Consider the following 24,338-nt stretch of genomic DNA (forward strand, 5'->3'; position numbering starts at 1 on the left):
CCCCCCCCCCATCCCACCTCCCCCCCTTCTCTAGACGCATGCACTTACCGACTCGGTGAAGCGGGGAAACTGGGCTAACCGCTGGCCGGCTTTCTTATGTGTCTACAAGCGAGGCCACCGCTCCGCATATACGTTCCACAGATGCCACGTCGTCTCTGGATCCTCTGTCTCGAAAGTTCGCGCGAGGCCCGCCTGAAAGAGCCATGAGCAGAATCACGATTTCAGGCCCACACTCGGCGTAACCACGAGGAGATGCATTTAAGCCTAACCTAGATCTTGCCGCTTACCGGCTGCTAAAAAAAAAAAAAATGTGGTGCCCGCTAGCTCCATTTATTCCGCTCGTGCCCCCCTCTTCTATCTTTATATTTAAAAAAAAGCTTCAGATTGAAGGTTTGCCTCTGTGAGCATATTAATGAGAGAAGGGTAAGATTAATGGCATAGCTCGAGCCTTTCTTCGTGCTGACAAAAAAAAAAACGATATTATTTTTCCTTGAAATATAAATTTTGTTCTGTTTGGCCGTTCAGAGGTCGTGTATCCGTGCAGAACGTGCAAATAAGCAGTTGACGATTGTAGCGATTGTGCGTTCATGGAATGACGGCTGCGTGTTATCTTAACCTCATTCCCATCTGTAGTCCTAACAAATCAAGCCTACGGCTAGGTCGGTAGTGTATAGCGTGTTGAGGCTCTGCGGGATTTGATTGTGCGTAAGTGAATATGGTTGCAGTATAGGCGTATGGTATTGGCAAGGTAGCATTGTGCATGGCGCGGTATAAAATGGCACGCCTCGTTGTGGCGTGCCTATCGTGTACGCTCCGGCATAGTAGCATAGCAGCGGTTGTAGTTAATATGCACGTTGTGCATATTAACTACAACCGCTGATAAAGCCAGTGAACACGATTTAGATACCTCGTATTGTTCTCATCTTGATCTACAAATCAATTTTGCGTTCACTGCTTACTTGTTTATTATTCGCTATAGCTCCCATCAAGAGGCTCGCACTTTTTTCATCATCCTGTTATCAAAAGTTATTGGGAGCAACGTACTAGTGTAAAGTAGCATTCAAAACTTTCTATCAAAACTACAAAGACTGTTGTTAGAATGAAGACGTTCGGATGATGATTCCAGTGGTCGTGCTAGTGGTAAGAATGATGATAATGACGAATGTGTTTAAGGGGTCGAAGAAGCACTTGATCACGATGACTAATATAAATGACGTAAAAGGCTGCGAGGGGTAAGATGAGTCCATTTATGTTAGCGTGAAAGAAGTCTGACACAAACGGCGTCCGAACACGGCAGCGCATGACATCGCGTTAGATCGGAAATAAGTTTTAATGCGTGAGACACATTCGCTCAACTGCAGGGTAAGGTGCCGCTTATTGTTCGTGAACGGAGAATCGCGTTGGTTTTGGAGAAACTGCTTTTCTTGCCTGCTCCTTGGAAGACAGTCGCTCACACGAGCGCGACCTTGACGTGTGGCAGCGAGCACAGCAGGCGTACTCAGATATATATCTCGACCATGCAAGCACGACCTCGGTCGGTTGTCGTGCGACTGAGCAGATAGCGAAGGAGGATTCAGGAAAAACGCAACAAATGAAAGCGCAGTCATAAGCATCGCCACGTCGTTAATCAAAGAACTTTCGTGCGGCGCAGCTCTCGTAGCGCCGCGCACAAGATCGAGAAAGGGAGTAGCAAGTGTCTCGGTACACAAACGTAGTGTCTTCGTGCTCCGTATTACAGCTTCTCTCCTGTATAGGACTGCGCACCCGATTGGCTGCCGGAGGCCCATGGTCACGTGGCTCATTGGTGACGTATATTGGCACGCCGGACGCCATAGCAATCATTCGCGCGACCGGCTGCCGGATGTTGGACCGAGTCCGTAGCTCTTAAGACATTCGTTCACAGCTGTATCGCCGATAAAACCCGCCGTGGTTGCTCAGTGGCTATGGTGTTGGGCTGCTGAGCACGAGGTCGCGGGATCGAATCCCGGCCACGGCGGCCGCATATCGATGGGGGCGAAATGCGAAAACACCCGTGTGCTTAGATTTAGGCGCACGTTAAAGAACCCCAGGTGGTCTAAATTTCCGGAGTCCTCCACTACGGCGTACCTCATAATCAGAAAGTGGTTTTGGCACGTAAAACCCCATAATTTTTTTTTATCGCCGATAAAGACGCCTTTGCCTACCACACAGCACGGCTGTGACAGTAAGATAGTAAAGGCTCACTCACACTAAGCCAACACGACACAGAATTAGGTCTGCCGACTGTGGGCGACATCGTTTTTTCTTTTGTGTCGGCGCCTCTGTAGCACTGTACCGACGCCGAGCTCTCAGCCGACCGCGGGCAGATTGTCGGCGTCGGTACAGTGTGACAGAGGCGCCGACACGAAGGAAAACACGCTGTCGCCCACAGTCGGCAGACCTAATTCTGCGTCGTGTTGGCTTAGTGTGAGTGAGCCTTAATTGTTGGTATCGGAATGGTCCCCTCAAATCAACACGAGGCGGCTTGACGCCATATATCTGCCATCGACTCCGATGAGCGCATTGAGTATTGCGGCTTTTGTTTTGCACGAGCCAATAGCCTATGAAGTTGCACCATAAATAGGCTGTTGTCCGCAGAATAACACTAAATTATGTACAGGAATTGACGGACTATACGAATAGGTCATAGCGGTCTCTAAGGTGTCTGAAAACAATCTGCGCGTGCAGAGGTCAACGGATCAGTACCGTTGTTAGCCTAGTTTGCTTCGCATTTGCCACTGTGTAATCTGACAGTCCCCTTTCCTGCCTTGTTCATGCTTCACATTCTTTCGCCTTCTATTACGTCACAGATCAACGCGTATATCAGCGCCACATTTGGTCAGTGGCATTGCACGTACTTTTTCTCTTTCTCCCTTTCTTTTACGTATCGCGGAAGCTCATTGGATCTGACGTTCTGCTGATGAGCACAAGGTCACAGGCTCAATACCCGACTGTGGCAGTCGCATTTCAGTAATGGTGGAATCTGAAAATGCACGTGTGCCGAACTTTCGAGTTCGCGTTAAAGAACCACAGGTGGCAGAAATGAACTTGGAAACTTGAACTATATATATATATATATTATTGTTTACCACACACAAAGTAAAAAAGAAAATTGCACATGAAATGTGGTTTGGAAAGTGGGAAAAAAAGCTACATACATGTAGCTTGACTGGCACCGCCTCCCAGTACCCAGCAGCGGACATTTTAGCAGAAGTAGATAATACATGCTAACAAAACTAACAGCACAAATATTTGTTAAATAATACATATAAGATGGAAACTACTGCATTATATAACCAAATGAACCATAACACCAAATGATAAGCATTATATATGCAGAAAGCGCGCACAAGTCATTTCTATATATACCATATTTATATATATCATAACCACATTCTAGCTTTAATCGCCTATATACTTTCTAATGTACTCCTATCTTTCCTTCCATTTTGCGCTCTCTACGCTTTTATTTCACGCTAACGAATTGGATTCTCACATCTTGTTAATTATGACAGTATAGGCAAAGTTGCGTTGCACAGTTCTAACAAGACGCACACCGAGAACACGTGACCCGCCGCGGTGGCGTAGTGGCTTTGAAGTTGCGCTGCCACGGCCGCTGGATAAATGCACACTGTGCGTCACACACAGTGTTTTATCCGGCCGCCGTGGCGCTGCTACGCTGTAAAAAAAATTTACACCCTTAAACGTGGAAAAGGGTGTAAATATGTCTATAACTCACACCCTTAGGGAGTTATTTATGTAAGTGACACCCTAAGCATGTGAGTTATAGACACATTTACATCCTTTTTCGCTTTTAAGGGTGTAAACTATTTTACAGTGTACGCCCGAGCGCGCGGCATAGAATCCCAGCTGCGGCTGCCGGATTTCGACGGAGGCGAAACGGGGAAAAAAAAAAAGAGCGTCCGTGTATCATGCGTTGGGTGCACGTTAAAGAACCTCAACTGGCAGAAATTAATACGCAGTCCCCCACTGTATGGCGTGCCTCATAATCATATCGTAGTATTGGCACGTATAACTCCAGAATGAAGAAAGGATTTAAAAAAAGGAATTGTGATTACGGAGACAAGATGATGACGCATATACTAGCCCGGAGTTGAGAAGAACAGCAGGCCCAGCGTCCATTGTCTGGATGACTGGATTAAGCCGGAATAGCAGGTTGGGCTTGTTAGCAACAGCGCTTGTGGTGTCGTCTTCTCGTCTCCTGTCCCGTGTACGTTTTGCGCTGTTCACACCAGGATGGATTAAGACGGCCACCCAGGCTGACGTCCGGCGCACGACGAAACTTTGCGCGCAAACTCGGACCGAAAGTTTTCGCCGGTGCTTATTCCCTCCCCTGCCCCTCCCTCTCGCCCACAGGCAAGCGTTTATTTGCTGACCACCTTGGCTTTCCTTTTATCGCCTCTCTCGCTCCCACTTTTCGGACACATTATCGTAAAAATTTAATACATTCTTTCTCGCTTTCCTAACTTTCACTGCGCACACGTTCCTTGGGAGCTTAAAACTTCCATGATGCCTTGGAGAAAGAAACGCACGACCTACGAAACACACCACCTGGCTATCGACTTCCATTGGCTACAAATGAGCGACTGGATACTCGTATTCACCTGGCGTGGGCGCCATCTCGCGCGTTCGCCACCTCGGGCACCGCCGTCTTATGCATATGGCGCCAAGTATAAAGCACCGCGCATGCAGGTCTGTCGCCAGAGTTAAATTCAGCCATTTCGAACAATGGGCCATTGCGAAGCGCGCTTGGCGGGCAGCCGCATACTATATATTCACTAATGCTCGCGGCATTGGCTTGTGGGCGCAGACTTCCGGTGTCATTGCCTCGCAAAGCCCGTCTTGGGCGACGCGGTGACGCAGACGCGTTTCCCGCCGCAGCGCGATCAAGATGGCGAGGTGCATTTTTCGTTCGCTTTATAATCCTTGCTTCCGGCGCAGAGACGAGGTAGAGAAGCTGGAGGATGCTTTCCGAAGACTGTACGCGACTGATACAGTGCGCAGTGCGAAGGCCACAACTGCAGCCATATAAACGGCGACTAGGTGTAAAAGAGGTCTTCATCCTGGGTTACTTGGCCCAAACGGCGGTTCCTAATCGATCCTTCGCCAAAATGTGGATCCGTCGCCTTTCTTTCTCACATTTGTTCGCCCAATATAGGCGCTCCTTTCGAAATCTGATGCGAGACAGTGTGCTGACTATGGTTCACGGATGCCGCTTCAGTGTGTGATCTTCGATTGAAATTTGAGCTGTTAGTTTCAGTGCAGCCGAGTTGCCGTTATTTTATGCGTTCTAGACGGGGGAAAGTTCAAACGTGTGAATCTCTTCAACAGTTCTCCCTGTGCATTTAAGTGTACGCAAGAATTTGACTCTGTCTCAAGTATTATGTATAAATAAACTGCCCGCAGAAGCTTCAGCCTAAATTTGAGCTTTCGAATTTTCGCGGACGAGGCGGGTAAGAATATAATTACGTAGACGAAGTTGCGGTTGTATGACACTCGCGTCCGGTGAGCTTCGTGAATACGCGCCACATGACTCCTCTCATCGAAGGTGCATTTCTTGTCTGGTTTTCTTAGTCAGTAAATCGGGACGAGAAGTTTGAGAAAGATGAAACTGGATTCTGATATCACGTGCAGTTGTCCTAGAACGATACTGTGTGAGGGCGTCATCATTTGTTTGGAAAACGAAGCTGTACACATGAAGTCTCTAACAAAGTTACGCATTAAGAGAAACTTGTTTCCATGGTGCGTTTGCCATTCTAGCTGCACAAGTTGCGCGTGTCACGGAATGCAATATCTGCCAACAGTCTTTCACAAACTGACATAGGGCTTGATACGATGATGTAAACTATTCGTCTGCACTAAAAGACTGTTCCAGTTTACAACACGCCAACTAACTTCAAACCTGGTTGGTGCGGAACTAATGGTGCACGTCCTAACGACGCATACAAACGCATTTAAGTACAATTTACATATTTTTTTTCTCCGAGCAAAATCAAACCAGGTCACAAGAGGTTCAAAAAGAGGACAAAAGAGAAAAAAAACACACCAACCAGGCAAAGTATAGCTGGAGGCGTTGCCTGTCGAAGAGCCAAATATCTGTCCTTCAATTAGCGCTAACCGAGTCTGCTAGATGGGCAGGCAGGCCGCAGGAAATAAAGCGTGACCGAGCTTCATAAGTTCCGCCGACGCCTCTTATCGGCCGTGATCAGGGCTGCACTGAAATTGCCCCAGGCTACGCTGGAACGCTACACCATGTACACTCTCTCGCTGGACCGCAGCAAGAGCAAAACTAAGCGCCTTCGCGCGTGGCCCACTACTATAAATGCAGGCAATGGAACGACCTCCCAATGAAAACTTTCAGCTCTTGCACGCACCAATTATGGCAGCACCCGCTCCTGTTCCGCGAGCGCGCCCGTGCTAGAGGATCGAGTGGCTTGTGGTTATCGCGTGGCGGCGTTAATGATCACCATCATGGAAAATTCGCAATACCGCAATAACGGTAGCACCCGTCCAGTGCGATTCGTGTTCCCTGTAAGGCTTTCCTTGGCACACTCGTGGCGCAAACAATGTGGTTTCGGTTCGGAAACTATACCGCGCGCGTTGGCGCAGCAGATTACTCAGTCGGCGTCGCGAGTTATTGCTTCGAGCGCGCAGGGCGTTTCGGAGTGGAAATCTTGTATTAGCTTCGGGCCAGATTAATCCTTACGGCATTGCGGCTTCTGTCGAACGCACACTGTTGCCTTTGGGCGTCAGTCAATCAACATTTACTGCGCCTGGATCACGTTGAAGCTGACCGAGGCACGTTATGTCTCATGATTCCCCAGTTTGAACATTTTGCGAAATAAGCTTCTCTTCGCTAATGTTTGCTGCGGCTAAATTGTCTTACGTTTACTATTGTCTTCCTTGGACATATATATATATACCGCACTAAGCCTAGAATTAGCCTAGACCTGAGGAGGGAACGGAAGAAACTAGTACATAAGAAGCCGATTAATGAGTTAGTGGTAAGAGGGAAAATAGAAGAATTCCAGATCAAGCTACAGAACAGGTATTCAGCTTTAACTCAGGAAGAGGACCTTAGTGTTGAAACAATGAACGACAATCTTGTGGGCATCATTAAGGAGTGTGCAATGGAAGTCGGTGGTAACTCCATTAGGCAGGATACCAGCAAACTATCGCAGGAGACGAAAGATCTGATCAAGAAACGCCAATGTATGAAAGGCTGTAACCCTACAGCTAGAATAGAACTGGCAGAACTTTCGAAGTTAATCAACAAGCGTAAGACAGCTGACATAAGGAAGTATAATATGGATAGAATTGAACATGCTCTCAGGAACGGAGGAAGCCTAAAAACAGTGAAGAAGAAACTAGGAATCAGCAAGAATCAGATGTATGCGTTAAGAGACAAAGCCGGCAATATCATTACTAATATGGATGAGATAGTTCAAGTGGCTGAGGATTTCTATAGAGATTGCTACAGTACCAGTAGCACCCACGACGATAATGGAAGGGAAAATAGTCTAGAGGAATTCGAAATCCCAAAGGTAACGCCGGAAGAAGTAAAGAAAGCCTTGGGAGATATGCAAAGGGGGAAGGCAGCTGGGGAGGATCAGGTAACAGCAGATTTGTTGAAGGATGGTGGACAGATTGTTCTAGAGAAACTGGCCACCCTGTATACGCAATGCCTCATGATCTCGAGCGTACCGGAATCTTGGAAAAACGCTAACATAATCCTAATTCATAAGAAAGGAGACGCCAAAGACTTGAAAAATTATAGACCGATCAGCTTACTGTCCGCTGGCTACAAACTATTTACTAAGGTAATCGCAAATAGAATCAGGAACACCTTAAACTTCTGTCAAGCAAAGGACCAGGCAGGATTCCGTAAAGGCTACTCAACAATAGATCATATTCACACTATCAATCAGGTGATAGAGAAATGTGCGGAATATAACCAACCCTTATATATAGCTTTCATTGATTACGAGAAAGCGTTTGATTCTGTCGAAACCTCAGCAGTCATGGAGGCATTACGGAATCAGGGTGTAGACGAAACGTATGTAAAAATACTGAAAGATATCTATAGCGGCTCCACAGCCACCGTAGTCCTCCATAAAGCAAGCAACAAAATCCCAATAAAGAAAGGCGTCAGGCAGGGAAACACGATCGCTCCAATGTTATTCACAGCATGTTTACAGGAGGTATTCAGAGACCTGGATTGGGAAGAATTGGGGATAAACGTTAATGGAGAGTACCTAAGTAACTTGCGATTCGCTGATGATATTGCCTTGCTTAGTAACTCAGGGGACCAATTGCAATGCATGCTCACTGACCTGGAGAGGCAAAGCAGAAGAGTGGGTCTAAAAATGAATCTGCAGAAAACTAAAGTAATGTTTAACAGTCTCGGAAGAGAACAGCAATTTACAATAGGCAGCGAGGCACTAGAAGTCGTAAGGGAATACACCTACTTGGGGCAGGTAGTGACGGCGGATCCGGATAATGAGACGGAAATAATCAGGAGAATAAGAATGGGCTGGGGTGCGTTTGGCAGGCATTCTCAGATCATGAACAGCAGGTGGCCATTATCCCTCAAGAGGAAAGTATATAATAGCTGTGTCTTACCAGTACTCACCTACGGGGCAGAAACCTGGAGGCTTACGAAAAGAGTTCTACTCAAATTGAGGACGACGCAACGAGCTATGGAAAGAAGAATGATAGGTGTAACGTTAAGGGATAAGAAAAGGGCAGATTGGGTCAGGGAACAAACGCGCGTTAATGACATCTTAGTTGAAATCAAGAAAAAGAAATGGGCATGGGCAGGACATGTAATGAGGAGGGAAGATAACCGATGGTCACTAAGGGTTACGGACTGGATCCAAGGGAAGGGAAGCGTAGCAGGGGGCGGCAGAAAGTTAGGTGGGCGGATGAGATTAAGAAGTTTGCAGGGACGGCGTGGCCACAATTAGTACATAACCGGGGTTGTTGGAGAAATATGGGAGAGGCCTTTGCCCTGCAGTGGGCGTAACCAGGCTGATGATGATGATGATGATGACCGCACTAAGTTAAGTTAAGCGTTGCGTGGAGGAGGAGGAAGTAAACTTTATTACTCTAGAAAGAGTAATTCAGTGGTCGGGCCGGATGTCTTGACCTTCTATTGGTTGATGAAGATCTCCGGCCTGCATGGTTGGCGCCCCTATTCCAGGGCATCACTGAGCGTGGCCAAGTTTAGAATCGTGTGGGCTCACGAGCGCATTTCTTTTGATGATGCAAACAACTGAAATCCCCTTCGAATACGAGGATATCGGAAGGTGGCCGCGCTATACCTCTCGAATTTGGCAGCTTGCGCGTTCAAGCGAGCAGACCCGAAGCGTTTCTTTGCAGTAGCCTGATTAAATCTCTACGCTTAGCACCAATTGTACTTTCTTTTTGTTGTTTCAGTAGTTATAATGTATCTGATGGATGATGCATGGGAGAAGTTCTTGTGAAGACAGTATGTACGTTCTGTGTCGGGTTTCTGCAGAATTCCTGGCTCCTTTCACGACTGCAGTGTTGAAAAGGTCGAGTCCGCAGATGTGCGAGCCGAGGCATTAGCATAAACTTACCTGGCTCCCCGCCTGCTGATCGGCGCGTGCTTATAGTGATAAATGCTATTTCCATTATTATATATGACTATCACGTCAACATATAGCGACCACAAACCGAAGTACTCTCACAGTCGGTGGCAGCAATGTAAAAATAGGTGGAATAACTTTTTTTTTTTTAAGCACAAGCGTACCGTTCTGTGCACGCTTGTTTAATGACATTGTATTTCGACAAGTCAGCAAGAATTTAACCTCAACAGCGCACACAGCGCTGATTGTGCGTCTTCTTTGTGCCTCCTCTCGTTTTCGCAAATATCCGGCTTTGTTCCCCTGCAACGATGTGTCAGTGATCCTGAATATTTCAATGCCCGCCCACCAAAGTCCATCAAGTAGCTGGTCTTTCAACTCAGTGGTCTTATAATGTACTCGGCAGTAGTCCATTCGTACTGACTTATATCAACATGGCTACACGGCTGCCGAACGTGCACATGTTGCAGGGATGTTACTTTGTCTCGCTGCCGTCTTCAGGACATTCGTGATTACTTACGAACTATTGGACTGAAAACTCATACCTGCTACATAGGTTTTGCAGTTTTCCCATATTTCCCGCTACGTGCGCAGTTATTGTGCTGGTTGTGTTTGTACTTTTCTGGGTCAATTCGTGCTTAACTGGGCTTCTTGTGTTTCCCTTACATTAAGTGTTCACGTTCTCCATGAAAGTGATAATGCATGTCTGTTAGTATTTTGCTGCATGAAATTACTCGTCATTTCAGAGGAGGAGGAATTAACTTTATTGAGCCCGGAGGAACGCCTCCCCACCCACTCTTGGTTTAGGGGTCGGCAGGGGTCGCGGGCCGCACCCACGTTGGGACGGGAAGCCCGTGAGCCTCCACCCTTTCGTGAGCCCTCTGGACAGCCCGGAGCTGTTCAGTAAAGAAGAATACTGGGCGGACTCGTTATTTCATATTTCATTTTTATGCAGCACACTATTTTTTCCAGTTGTAGCTGGCGCCAACGTCTCTTCTATACCCGCGTGATATTATTGCGCGTCGCCAGAGACTCATCTCGAGCCTTTCGTGTAATATTCAACATGTGAAGATGAACGATTCGTTAAACCAAACTGTGAATATTTTATCTGCTTTCTTCTTGCTTTATCCGCTTCCTCATTGAGCGTAAATAATTTTAGATTCCCGTGTCATCAGCACATTTCCATAGATTGTATAACGCGTCGAGCGTCGTCCACGTCCACGTTTTTGTACTGCTGCCTTCTTAATCATATACGTGCTTATTCGTCATAGCACATACCCACTAGCCCAAAAGTAGAACTGAGAAAGCTCCCGTCGCCTGTGTTCCAATGGAATGTAGATGTACGACGTAAAGCTTAAGGTTAATTTATATGGTTAAGGTCGCCAAGCATATTGAAACCAAGTTTCGTCAAAAGGGACAGTGAATAAACGTTATCAAGGTAAATGATAGAAGTATGTTTCGCTGCCTCCTAGCGAAGCAGCATTTAAACTTCGTTATGACTTGTTCCTTGCGCTGCGTGACCTCCTTGGACAACTTGTACAAGCGTGGAACGCCGCCTTTTGTGCCTTCTTTTGCGAAAGCTTTCTTTTTTATCCCCGCCAGCATGTGAACTGCGAGTGGTCTGAGTGTTTGCGCACTTTCTTCGCACTGGCATAGTTGTGTGCTTATTTTCCATATATTAATTAGGGGCAGTCGAACAAGGAATGTTGCTTTAAGGCAACGCTTCCACATTTCGACAAGAAGACGTGTCCCCATCAGGGCAGCAACTGACCAAGGCAATTCGCCTCGTCGAAACGTTCGCTTAAGGAAACATTCCTTCTTTGACTACCCCTCGTCATTTCAAGTTTCCACGTTCCGTTGAACTTGTTTTATTTATCTTAAAGTAGTACTGGCAAATATTTTCCAAGCTGTACAAACTTTTTCACACAAGTTTCGCAAGTAAAAAAAAAAGGACACGCAATAACTTTTTAGGTAGTTAAATCCGTAGCTACAAGGTACTTTAACTGAATACTAAAATTGGTCGCGAAGCGCCGTCCTGGTGTCATTGACATTAATTATCGTGACGTAATGACAGAGCGACATCTGCTGACGCCGTGTAGCGATAAATCTAGGTGTGGTGAGGTCGGCCCTACAAAGTATTCTCTACAAGATATCATCTGTGCGCGTGTCTTCAGTGTGCGATCGCGTGGGGCAGCCTCGGCGATCGCAGTGAGCCAATGTATCGTGACGTAGTGGCACAGCCACCTCCTGACGAGTTGGATTTCTCAGTGCGTCACGATAAGTTGTATCGCTCTGTTCCTGCATTCGCCGCGGCTGTCACGCGCGAGCGCAGCACTCTTCTCCAGTTATTCAGGGAATGACGTCATCATTCATGTTCAAATTCATGCTCCAGAGACTGCTTCTACTGAGCAACCGTCCTTTAGTTTTGTGACTCGTAGAGAGCCATTGCTAAGGCGCGCATTAGGACATCACGCTACGTCGGCTCGCATTGCTAGGTTCTCCTGGGTAGCGAAACCAAGGCTGGTTTGTAGAAGTAAGGGTTACTGCAAATTATTCAGGACGCTGAATAATTTTTTTTTCTAGAACTTAGAAGGCGCGGCACTTCATTTAACGTACAAGAATGGACAACTCGAAAATGTCGCGTCAGAACTCCTCTAATCGTTGAAGCTTTTGTACTAAGCGGAAAGCGGCACGGTAGGGCTTATACTTCATCAGCTCTGACTGAACACACACTCACACACATGCTCTCTCTCTCCCCTAAATTTTCTGCAGCCTACACAGTTTGGCAATGACACGGCCACCAAGTCGGCGTTCCTGTTCAACCCGAGAAGGAGGAGTGACAAGTTCCCCATTATGCGGCCCAGGCTGAGGACCACGACGAGGAGCCCACTGCCCGACCCGCCGCCAACCACGCCCCGTCAAGAGAACTTGCAGGTGTGTCTCGTACGCTGTGGGACTGAGCTGGAGGTGCTACGAAATAAGTGTGTGGCAAGGCAACCACACTATTCGAGTGGCGAGGTTAGACGTCTGAGCCACTTCTATATAAAGCATAATCATTACCATCGGCAGTACATGTGTTTCTCACAAAGGTGCCTGCAGGGAAATAGTAACGGAAGGTGAATGGAGAGTCATTAAAGCACACATGTTTGAGCGAATATAATAACAGCTTGTTTGTGAAAATCTGGAACAATACATGCAAGCAAGTGCGCCATTATAATAGCAATAATATACGTACAGCCTGCACCAATATGAAAGGGCACACATAATCTATGTTCGAAGGGGTGTTGCTTGCAAACATCAAGTTAGAGCCCAACTTACTGCTATTTGCAGTTTTCTTTTCGAAAAATTCTGTTTTATATTTAATTTCAAGCAGATACAACTAAAATTATTACCGGCTTCGAACGCAGGGCCGGCGTCGGTTTTCATACTGCGCAACCGGGAACATAGATAGAAGGAACGGTATAAATAACAATGGAAACAAAAAGATACCTTCACAAGAAGAAATTGTATCTCACGAAGACAAAACCTACAGAATAGGCAGTGTCGCAGCGCAATGCAGAACATTGCCTATTGTGAGGAGGCTTAGTAAGTCGCGAGGAAATCCGTAATTTAATTGGCTTGCGTTCGTTGCATTGACCCGGCTGGCTACGTTACACCGAGTTCACTACACCGTGATGTCACCATGTATTGTTGCCAAAATTGTATTTAATTATTTTCAGACAATCCTTAAAATACTTCAGAAGGTGGTTCTGAACACATTTCTATTCGTACCTCTCGACGCTAACCTTTATCTTCCGAATGATATCTAAAGAACATTGTGCATTCATATTATCCGCATTTATCCAGACCTCTAATAGGTTCTATTTCCTTCTAGTTTATTGGCATCAATTATTGCATTATATGCACGGCTAAGTGCTAATATGAATTATGATATGCCTTGTCAAAACTCTTGCACGAGTTTGGTGTACGTTGCTTAGTAAGTGAACCACGCAACGCAAAACTTCCAGATAAAAAAAAAAAAGACGTAACTCACGATACGCTTTCTTGCAACAGAATGAACGAAATAAGTGATGCCGCGTTTCTCGCTATCAGTTTCCACGTACTTTCGTATGTCAGGCGTCGCTTGTTTTCCAGTACATTTTAACGTAACCAACAGCTCCAATACCGCCGACTTCTGCACGCGTCTTTCCTTGAATACGAGTACATGGCTGTGGAAATAACTGAGGAAACTTCAATTCGATGAACTGAAAAGCCAGGACATTTCAGTACGAGCGGTATCCTGTAAATGAGAATGCCGGCTTGCTTTCGACTGTGTCTGCACGCACGTAACGACTGATGCTTGTAAAGCTGGCTTCGCCCCTATAAGACAACGTAACAGGAGAAGCCTGCTTCCGTGATTTCTTTCGTCGTCCGGGCGATAATTTGTTCACGTACGCGTGCAACCTAACCGAGAAGGTTACCGTGACAGCAGTAAACATCGTAAACTTCAACGTTGCAGGCGTGATTCACGTATCTGAGAATAGGAACTGCCGGCGATGCCTAGGCGCCAACATCACTGTTATCACCAAAATATGGATTGTACCTTATTTTATCGCACTGCTGTGAAAACAAGCCGTAATTCATTTTGTGGAACAGAAGCCCGACGTCAGTTCCCGAAAAAATATTCTTACGCAGACATTCCGAAAGGATTACTGCAATGAGGTTTAAATGTAGTTCATGTTTAAATGCATACTGCCTTTAAAAGATCTGTACTCTCTAACCAAAATAGAAAACACAGGCGAGCACAGGATGAACTATTAGGCGGATTTGGATTTTAACATTCGGGCGCTGACGGTTTCTCAAAGATGGCGACTGTCATTGTTAACGCCCGCCTCGCGACCGCGCTGGCGCGCAGGTGAAGCGGCAGGCTGTGCTCGAGACGGTGCTCAAGCAGGCGGACATCTTCGAGCTGTCGTCGTCGGACTTCAGCCCGGCGGTGGCGTGGCCCGTGCCCCGCCGGCCGGCGTCGCGCCGGTTCCGGCCCAACTCCGTCACGCAGCCCTCGACGGCGCGGCCGCTGCTCAAGCTGCGGCAGCCGAAGCCCACGAGGCCCCCCGCGTACTCGCTGGACGGCTTCGTGCCCAAGCCGTCCATCATCCGCATCACCACCACCGAGGCACCGCTGCACATACGCAAGATGTACGCGTCGCCCAAGACCGAGGCGCCCCCCTACCGCAAGAACACGCCACGCTTCGGAGCCAAGAAGTTCAAGGTACGTGCTCCCCCCCATTTCCCGGTTAATGCGCGGAAACGTCACAGGTATTTCCGCACGGCGGTTGACGTCGTCGCTTCCGTTATAGACTGTTTTATCTGCGTTGTGTCAGTACTGAGGTCACGACCCCAAAAAAACTACCGGCCGTGCCTTTCTTACGGCCAAGTCAGCCAAAGAAAGAGCGGAATTTTGCTCTACAATTTGCTATAGATGCATGTTCTTGATGTGTTCAGATATAAGGGACGTGCCCGATGCGTCGAGGTCATGTGTGCAGCTTCCTTGTTGCACTTAGTAGCAAAATCGATTTGTCAATCTTTATTACTCTACAGCAAAACTAGTACTGGCTTGAGACCTCTACTTATCTGTAGGCTAATATATTGGAGCCTAAGCTTTCTGAGACATGTGTATGTTTAAACATAGAAATCGTCTATAACTGAGCGGATACGCTGTATCATCGGCGTTTCAAAAAGTGTTCGGCCTTTTCTGAATACTCGTCCTCTGCGCGAATGTCAGACGAAACATATTGACCCTTCAAGCTAGGTGACGCGGGCAAGTGCAAGGCAGAAAGTGTATAGAAATTGTATAGCCTTCACTTTTGGCTTCGTGCTACTCTTAGGGGAACAACAATTTCTTCCTTTGCGTTGACATTTTAGCGGTATCAAACGAATTGTTCGTAAAGAAATTAGTAGTTAGTCTAAACGGAATGAAAGTAATAAAGGAACAGAGATTCGAGACCTTAATCGTTCCAACTGGTCGTGCTATACTGGCATGAAATAAAAGAGAAAAGGATAATGTTTGAATACTCTTGCTGACGTTATTCGTAAAAATTTGGATACTAAATTTTCCCGTTTCTCAAGGCTGAGATTCATGCACGTGTACGTGTTGAGGGTTGAAGTTTAGGAGGGTATGTGTAAGTCGAAACGGCAGTCTGCCACGGTACTTTCGCCTACATAGGGGTTTTAGAATATATGCGCAGGAAAAGGCTTGTTTGGGAGCGCAGAACATTTGTCAAAGGCAGACCAAGAGTTGGGGTACCAACTGTTTATTTCGATTTTCTTTTTGCACATTTAATTCACATCCGCACGTATTTAAAGAGACTATAGGTAAGCACTTAATCACTTTAGATAACTGTGATACTCGTTAAGGACTCTGCGTTCCTCTGAAAGAAAACAAACTAATTATTTACGGAAAACGTATTCGCCATGCTTTCCTTTCTGGAACCTCGTGTAGAAAACACGGCGATGGGGAAGTCACTATGACGTCGCTCACTTCGCTGTGCTTTCACATATTTGGAGCGTTTCTCTTCTTTGTGCGTTTGTCTTTTCTTTTATATATGCCGGGAATGTCACCAAACGTTGCTAGGTTCAATGCCTGTTTTCCGTCGAGCTCAACGTAATATCTTTCTATATAGACAAACTAACTAACAGCCAACAAGCTTTATTTAAATTTCTCGCGGGCGTCGCCCCGTGTTCCGTTACTCGGTGTTTTGGTAATTACGGGGACAATCGAGGCGTCTTCGAGCTGTCAGCAAGCACCATCGTGCTGTCATGGCATCGATGGTGCGCATTCGGGCTGCGCGTGTAGGTTTAAAATGTATTCGGAGGCTCGAGGGACAGGTAAGTGGACACACCCTCAAGCTCCGCTTAATCGGCTCTATGGCGGAGCCACCGCGGCGTTCTGACTTCCGCTGCTAGCACGAGTGTTATGCGCGCAAACACTATAGCTTTCCCGCCGAGCAGCTGTGTGCATGCCACACAGCGGTGCGTACAGCAGTCTGCGCGGAACGCACAGTACACTTCGAACCACAAACGCTGGCGCTTTTCCTTCTGTTTGATCACGTGCGCCATTGAGGAGCGACGCCTGCATCGCCGGTGGCGGCGTTCCTCACCGCGCCAGCATTTTGAGACGCCTGTCGGGGCACTGCTTCTGCGGCGCAGCAGGAGTTGCTTCGCGTGCTGTGTCGCCGAGCAACATTTCGCCTACTCGTGTTCCTAGAACAGCGCCTGAGGAACATCGGCGTAATGCTAAACCTTCCTGTCACCTTCAGTGATTCGCCCTTCGGGCAAGAGAGAGAGAGAGAGTTAATTTATTTCAGGGAAGGCAGAAAGGTCGGCCTGAGCTAGCGTGCTTGCTCTCAGGCAAAGCGTTCCAAGCCATGATTGTGGTTACACTAACCCACTTGGTGTTCCCGAAGTGTAAGTTAATTACTTGCCTAGCTCAATATTTCTCATCACTGACCCCTTCGAACGAGTGTCAAGTCTAATGCAGCATTTTATTAAATAAGTAGGCTGCCCTTTGTATCTGTGAGAGTGCCTTACACGCACTCATTACGCGTTTGTCTATATTCGCTGTGTACCCTGTTCTGCCACTCGCTCTATATCTCATGCTCGCTTCGTTCTGCGCCCCGCTGACAGGCAAAGCCACTGACGAACGACTACGACGACGACGGCCACTTCCGCAAAGGCCGCAAGCACCAGGACTCCGGCGGTCGCAAGAGCGTGCAGCGTATCATGGGCAGCCGGGGACCTCGTAAGGGCATCCCGGGGATCGATTACCCCAACTTCCACCGCATCCCGACGACGGACTTCGACTGCAATGACAAGCTGTTCCCCGGCATGTACGCCGACACCGAGGCCGGCTGCCAGGTCGGTGTATGCGCACTGCTTGGGCGGCAACACTGCCACTATAAAGGCTGTCCTAACGACGCTGTCCGTAGGGCGAACGCGAGCACTGTTAAATGCATCTACGAGGGCTCGCAAATGCCTCGGCGTCGAGAGAGTGCGACGGGACGCCTTGTAGGAACAATTTTGTCACACGAATGTGCTCCTATTTGCCCACTGGAAAGCACGATAGTCCGTTTTAGTGAGTAAACAGGGGCAGTTTTCATTGCTTGCTAAGTGCTCCTGGGAGAGGTATATATTTTGGTGTTAAATGTTTCTGTTCATCCACTGAACTGCACCACTAGACCAAATTTGATGGTGAAGAGAGGAGCAGTTCAAGAGATTGCAAACTGACCTCAGTACTTTTATTGGAACAATTTTGAACCCTTCTGTTCTCTCACTGAAATGCACCGCTATATCTAACTTGATACGACGAACAGGGGTAGTGGCAAGTGCTTGAAAAGGAGCTTGTCGAGGGACTCGCACAGAGCCAGAACTCCTTGGCGCCTCCGACACTGGTCTTAGAAAAACGCTTTTCGAGCGCCTAAATGTGCATCTCTCCGCCAATGAAATTAGTTATTATAGAAAGGTAGGATACGCAAAGAATTCCTAATTCGCTTCACAGAGGCGGAGTGTCAGGTGAATTGAACAATCTATATCTCCCCGCGAACTGTATGACCCTGGCAAAGTTGAAAATTAACCAGAGAATTTTATGAGGTCAGTGTTCCTGTCGTTTATGAGGAACTGTCACTATGACTATTATTTAGGCCCGATGCCCACTAAACTGAACTGTCTATCACTGAACTGAACTATCAATGCATATAACTTCACCATGCATGTGCATAGAGCAATGGTATTGATCATCACGTTCTTTAATGGGCACCGAAAACAGAGCACACGAGCGTCTTTGCATTATGCGGCCCCCACAGCCGGAAGTCGAACCTATGACCTCGTGCTCCACAGCAGAACGCCACATAGCCACTGAGTCCTCTTCACCACACAAAAAATAAAAAAATTGGAGGACGCTTATGTTTTGCCTCTAAGTATGGAATGCTATAGCATTCAAAGCTCCCTGGCTGTTTCTCGGCAACTGGAGAGTATGTAACTGTAATATTTGCCGAGAAAAGCTGGCCGCGAACACTGTGCATGGAGGCGAGCTTTTTGGCAGGAACACGGCCTCTTGCGTGGACTGCTATGCGACGGAGGCGAGCGCCACCTGGAGGCATTGCAAGGAACCGGGCGCACCGTTCCGTGGCCCCCTAGATCCGGGCGCCGGCGCGCAAAAATGGCGGACGCCGCAGCTGGTCTGTGAATGGTAGAAACGCTGGAAAAGGGGTTTATTTGAGTTTTCCCCTAACGGAATTATGTTTTCTCACATAGTAAAATATTAATCCGAGAGCTATCATGCCTGTGGGATTAGTATAGGTCATAGTTTACCGTTTTTTCACGTATTTTAGGTTGAGAAATTCAATTCAGTAAATTTCTTGGGTGATATGGAGAGCCTGTGTATGGGTGGTTCGAAAATATTTTTGCCGGAGCGACGTCCGACGCCGACACCGGATTTTCTGCGACGCGGGCTCAAGCTTGACGCTATCGCGGGAAAAAAAAGAAACGCCGTCGGCCATTTTTTTGGTGCCATCATTCGGTCACGCCGCAGACTGCGACGCCGGATTTTCGCGTAGAGGGGTGTATAATGCGTTCGCATTAAAAACGCAGAGACAGAGAAGCTTTGCCGTTGCATGGCACTCGGTATGTCTATTAAGATCGCTTGCGTACTGAACTTGACGCCACTTGCAGTTCAAGCATCGACGATGATGCATATATAACATTGCACTCGTGTTTCTTATTTTATTTTTTCTATTCAGGTGTGGCACATGTGCACCGGAGTTCCTAACCTGGGAGCGAGACACAGCTTCCTCTGTCCCAACGGCACCATCTTCAACGAGCGGAGGGGTGTCTGCGATTGGTGGTACAACGTCGAATGCAGTGAATTCACCCTCTGAGCTCAGCCAGTTCTCCTCGAAGCGTCTACGGATCCGCTCGCCCGGGCCGGACGCATACATCGGCGTGTGTTTCTCTACGCACGCCTCGTGTTCGTAACAGCGCGATCTGCTCGGGACACTGCGCACGACGATACGCCGATGTCTGACAATGCGAGCGCGTTAAATGGTTCATCACGTTACCTCATCCTGGCCTCGTTCCGTTTCAAATTCAAAACAAAACTTAGTCGCCCGTTATCGGGCCAGCTAATTAAGGCACCATCGATGCAGGCACAGAATGCAGCTCGCTGTTCGAAGGCTCGTATGGTTAGGTTTGTGGCTCACCTGCTAGCGGACGCTCTGGCTAAGTGTGCTGCAGTGTGTCCTAACTTGAGAGTCTCGTTTTGCTTAAACTCTTGTCGGGGCTAGAGGTTTTCAGTCAGTTTCGATCGTCGCAACACACAAATCGCGATGTTCTATTGCAAAAGTCATCTGTCGAACAATTTCATGCTGAAAACCTGCCTAGTTTCTGGTCGGAAAGGTACTCGAACGGTAGAGCTGAAGCACGCGCCAAGGAATCGCGCATACGTTAAGTGGCAGCCACATACAGCGTATTCCCAATGTATTTTCGACGTCGCGAGGCCCCGTATCGACGCGTCCATTTCGAACTTCGCGATAACCACGCTGTAATTTCGGCCGAAAGGTTTCTTACGTCGTTGTCGGCTAATGTAGACATCAGACGTGACGCGTGACTATAAAATGGCATGTGTATCACGTGCCGTGAAATCATTTCGCCTACGCCGGCCGACGTGAGGCCGAAACTGTGCTTAAAAAAAATAACGTTCTATGAGGTTGCCACTAAAATTGGAGCCCAGTGTTATCTGCTCTTACTACTGCTAGTGCCTATAGTATTCGTTAAGCCATGAACACACATAAACGAAGTGGCCGGTCTATTGGCTTCGCGGTTTCTATGTAACATATGTACAAAATGCTATCTAGGAGCGACTATAAGCGATCGTTACTACTGATAACTTTATGACCAGATCAAAAAGAGAAGTGAGCGCGACATCTAAGTTAAGCGATCGTGTCTAGTTTCCCCGAGGCGCTTATGTAGCACAACTGTCACGAGCATTGTCAACGAAGGAATGAATCGTCTACAACTTGATGATCAGCGGAGCCTCATCACCCCTGATCTCAAGGCGGTAGCCGATTTACAGATTGTTGGAGCGAGTACCTGCAACCACATTGTGGCCTGTTCTCACGTTGTGTTATGTTGTGAGCGTCTTCTTCTGCCAAGTAGCTCTCGTGATCGTGCGTAATGTTAAGCCAGTTATCCGGCAATGTATCGCCAATGTCCTCGTTCGGAGAATATATTCAGCGCATGTCTGGTAGCCAAGTCTGCACCAACACCACAAAGTACGCGACATTCGGATAATGATTAGTCTACTGTTTGTTTACGCTATCTTAGCCACGACTGAAGAGATTTCCTTAGTAGAGCCTACGGATCTGCTTTCATTCAGAGTGAACATGGTCTGCGTCAGAGGCCACGGAGAAAGGCTGTGCAAGTCCTGCAGTGCGCCAGCATGGGAAGTCAAGCGGCTGCTCTATGATTGTGTCCAAAGCAAGAATGTTGGGAGTATACTGTGCGGCTCATGGGGCTAGGTGAAGTGATAGTGCTCCCACCACTGCGTTGTCCAGCCGATTGTCCGCAGTGGTAGTTATCCCGAAGTCCGTCTTCCTCCTACATTGGATGCTATATTGGTCAAAGATAACTTGGACAGGATAAGTTTGCCAAAGTTGCGAACAAGATAATTTGAGCAATAAGCACGATGACCTCAGCTTCAGCCTGTGTGTCGATGAGCAGTTCCCCTTCGGCGTCCCCAAAACTGTGCTGGAGTGATTTGTGACGACGTATCCCCGATGCTTATCCGCGATAAGCGATTCGTGGTGCCATGCTTCGCGGCCTCTCTGAACTGATCTCCATCTCACCAAACGGCAAAAGCAGAAATGTGAGTGTAGTGTAACAGACGTGACTCGCGTTTCGTAGCTTCTCTAACGCTCGTGCAATTGGTCGCCCAAGGTATGCAAGGACGTTAAAGGATAGTTAAGTGCAGTGTTTGCACAAGGAGCATTCGTGATTACATGGCTAGGCGCACAATATAACGAGGGCTTGAATTTTCGTGCCTTTCTTTTGTGTCAACGTGCCACGGAAGCTGCGACAAGTCAGTGAGCCAAAGCTCCACTCTCTCTGATGAACGCGTCACGACGTCAGCAGAAGCGTCAACGTCGCGCCGTCAATCGTGCATCGATGTGCGTACTGGTGTTTCGAATACGACATATAGCATCATCTTAAGAACTGGTTCCTCAGATAAAAAAAGAATAGTAGTTCTGTGCAGTGGACACAGAGATCGACAGAACGCGGGAGAGCCAGTATTGTCGTCACGACTGGCGTCACAACAGATTGTTAGCGTGACGACCATACACAGGAACGTTGAACTCAGGATTTACTTCTGCTTGTGTGCCTGTTCTAAGCGTCTGATGTTCTTGAGAATTCCTTCTTCCACCACTTTCAGCAGAAAGAAACAAAAAAGGTTCTTATCTGTTCCGCGCACGACACGCTCAAGACCCGGGAATCAGCGCTGTGGCTCAGACGTCTGACATGGAAGAACGGGAAGATGGGGCTTCTTCGCTCGTACTCCGTTTTGCGGGACGCAGTTTTGCTTGTGCTTGAGATCCTGTTGGGTATGACTGAACAAACGTCTCTGTTGAGTTTGCATCGACAACTGTCGTCTATTCGTATATCTTTGACACTTTCCAATCTTCGAAATCTCGGTGTTTTATTTTTTCTTGTTCTTTCTCTGTAGTGCGTTGATATATTTATTTTTACACTATTGTTAGAATTTTTGCGCGTTGGTGTTGAGCGAAAAGAAGCGTGTAAATTATTTTTTTACGTGGTGGTAACACAACTTGAGGATTGCCTATAGCAAGGGCCCATGTTAACACTTAACATGTCTAGATGCACCTTTCTATTAACAACGGGTAAAACCTAAGTCCTCTAGCTATCACTTACTTCCCTACGCCAAGCTCAAACGTTCTTATCGCTTCACAACTTACGCTTTTTCGACTAGCCTAAGAGCTGACACTTGCTTCTTATCAATCTTGAATATTTATTGAATGGTCTTTCTTCAATGTGTCGTCTACGTTGTCCCGTGAGCTCTGGGACACCGTTATTTTTCCTGCACTTCCGCGTGCGCTTACTGTAGGTGTTCTTTGTTCTACCCCTACTCCCTTTTACTTCTTTTTTTTTTTTGCACAACATGGATGGCCTATATCGTGGTCACAGGCCTATCGCAGTTCAGCTATTCACCTCCAAATGCCCGCTTTGGTTGCTGGGTCGAGAGAACCTTGTTACAGGTTGTTTGTTTCTCATGCTACTATAGCCACGAATCTACGTATTCACACGCTCACATCGTGCGCAAGGTATTTTAGACATACCCTGCTGTCGCGGTAACCTTTATTAAAAGCGTGCATTTTAGTGTTTTCGTGTGCCTGGAACGCATAAATTACTTGCTGCAACTCCTTTAGTCGACGCAATCATTAAGCTCGTCAAGAAACAACCGGGATATGACGGTAACTGCACCATGAGTTCGATTTTAGAAGTTACAGCACGAGCGTGCGAAGGATGCCTGCTTTTATATAAAGGTTACCACGACGAAAGGGTATGCTCGCCGAATCATTAATTTATCACAGTATTTGAACACTCGCTTCGTACATTCCACCAATGCTTTATTTCACAGCGCAAGCACATGATTTCCACGACTACTGCTTTGGGCGACTAAATCTTATGCCTATCCTTTTCACATCAACTTTTTTTCTCTCCCTGGAATATCAGGAGCACAGTACACTGTGAAATGACATTGTTTAGAAGCTACCACGCAACTCTAAGCCACTTATTTCCTTTTCGTTTTCTTTTGCGTTTACGAATCTAGAGATTATCAGGGTCTGTCAATGGTTTCTGGCAACAGTTCATTCCTCTTACCGATGTAACATCGTGGTGTGGCTTAAAACAGGCATAACCAATCACTTCATTCCAGGTAATCTTCACCGCAAGCTGTCATCCATCAAAGCTTTTAATTCTTTTTGCCTATACGTTTCAATCAGGCAGTAAAAACAAAAAAAAAACCTTGCACATCTCAGCAGCTAACATGCCCACTGTCCGCAGTAAATGCTATACGCTGGCACTGTTATATCCACCTTCGCCGTTTTACAGCGGAGTAACCTTCACACAAAAAACAAAACAAAAGAACAACAAGAACAAAAAAAAAAACATAACAGCTCTTTCGCCTCGTTCACGCAAAACGTCTACTTTCGGTCGTCTATGAGAATCTTTTTTTTTTCGCACACATTGTATATACATTATATTGAACAATAAATGTTGTTTACAAATGTCAACTTTCTTGGCTATTCATTTCATCTTAGGGGTCGCTGCTGCATCTATAGGGACTTACGAGTCCTTAGCGGGACTCAGAGTGATCTTGCAGTGTCGAAGTAGACTGACTTGCGGCGAGTATCGCTGGTCGGCTAGGAACAACTATTTCAATCATCAATCCAGTGCTTAGATTATGCAGGACAGTATCTGACCGAAAGAGAGAGAAAAAAAAAAGAGGGAATTAAGAAAGCTCCGCTGCGGCTGGCAGTCAGACTACCACTTCCAAACCAAAGCCCGTATTCTAAAAAAAAAGTTTTTACGCATAGAATTGTTCGTAAAAGCAAATTCCAGTCAGTCTGGATGCTGGGCATA

General features: G+C 47.0%; 1 protein-coding gene across 2 annotated transcripts in view; it reads left to right on the forward strand.

Annotated features, from left to right (window-relative positions):
• The window catches only part of LOC135897149 (uncharacterized), a 193,136-nt gene extending 169,147 nt beyond the window's left edge, over positions 1–23,989 (forward strand). For both annotated transcript variants that reach the window (XM_065425711.2, XM_065425712.2), the window contains exons 3-6: positions 12,420–12,581; positions 14,542–14,898; positions 17,313–17,543; positions 19,424–23,989. In XM_065425711.2, coding sequence (XP_065281783.2) covers positions 12,420–12,581; positions 14,542–14,898; positions 17,313–17,543; positions 19,424–19,561 — 888 coding nt within the window. In that variant the 3' untranslated portion in view covers positions 19,562–23,989. The remainder of the gene's footprint in view (positions 1–12,419; positions 12,582–14,541; positions 14,899–17,312; positions 17,544–19,423) is intronic.
• Positions 23,990–24,338: the final 349 nt, after the last annotated feature.

The sequence above is a fragment of the Dermacentor albipictus genome, chromosome 5 (genome assembly GCF_038994185.2).
Source record: "Dermacentor albipictus isolate Rhodes 1998 colony chromosome 5, USDA_Dalb.pri_finalv2, whole genome shotgun sequence".
Classification (NCBI taxonomy): Eukaryota; Metazoa; Arthropoda; class Arachnida; order Ixodida; family Ixodidae; genus Dermacentor; species Dermacentor albipictus.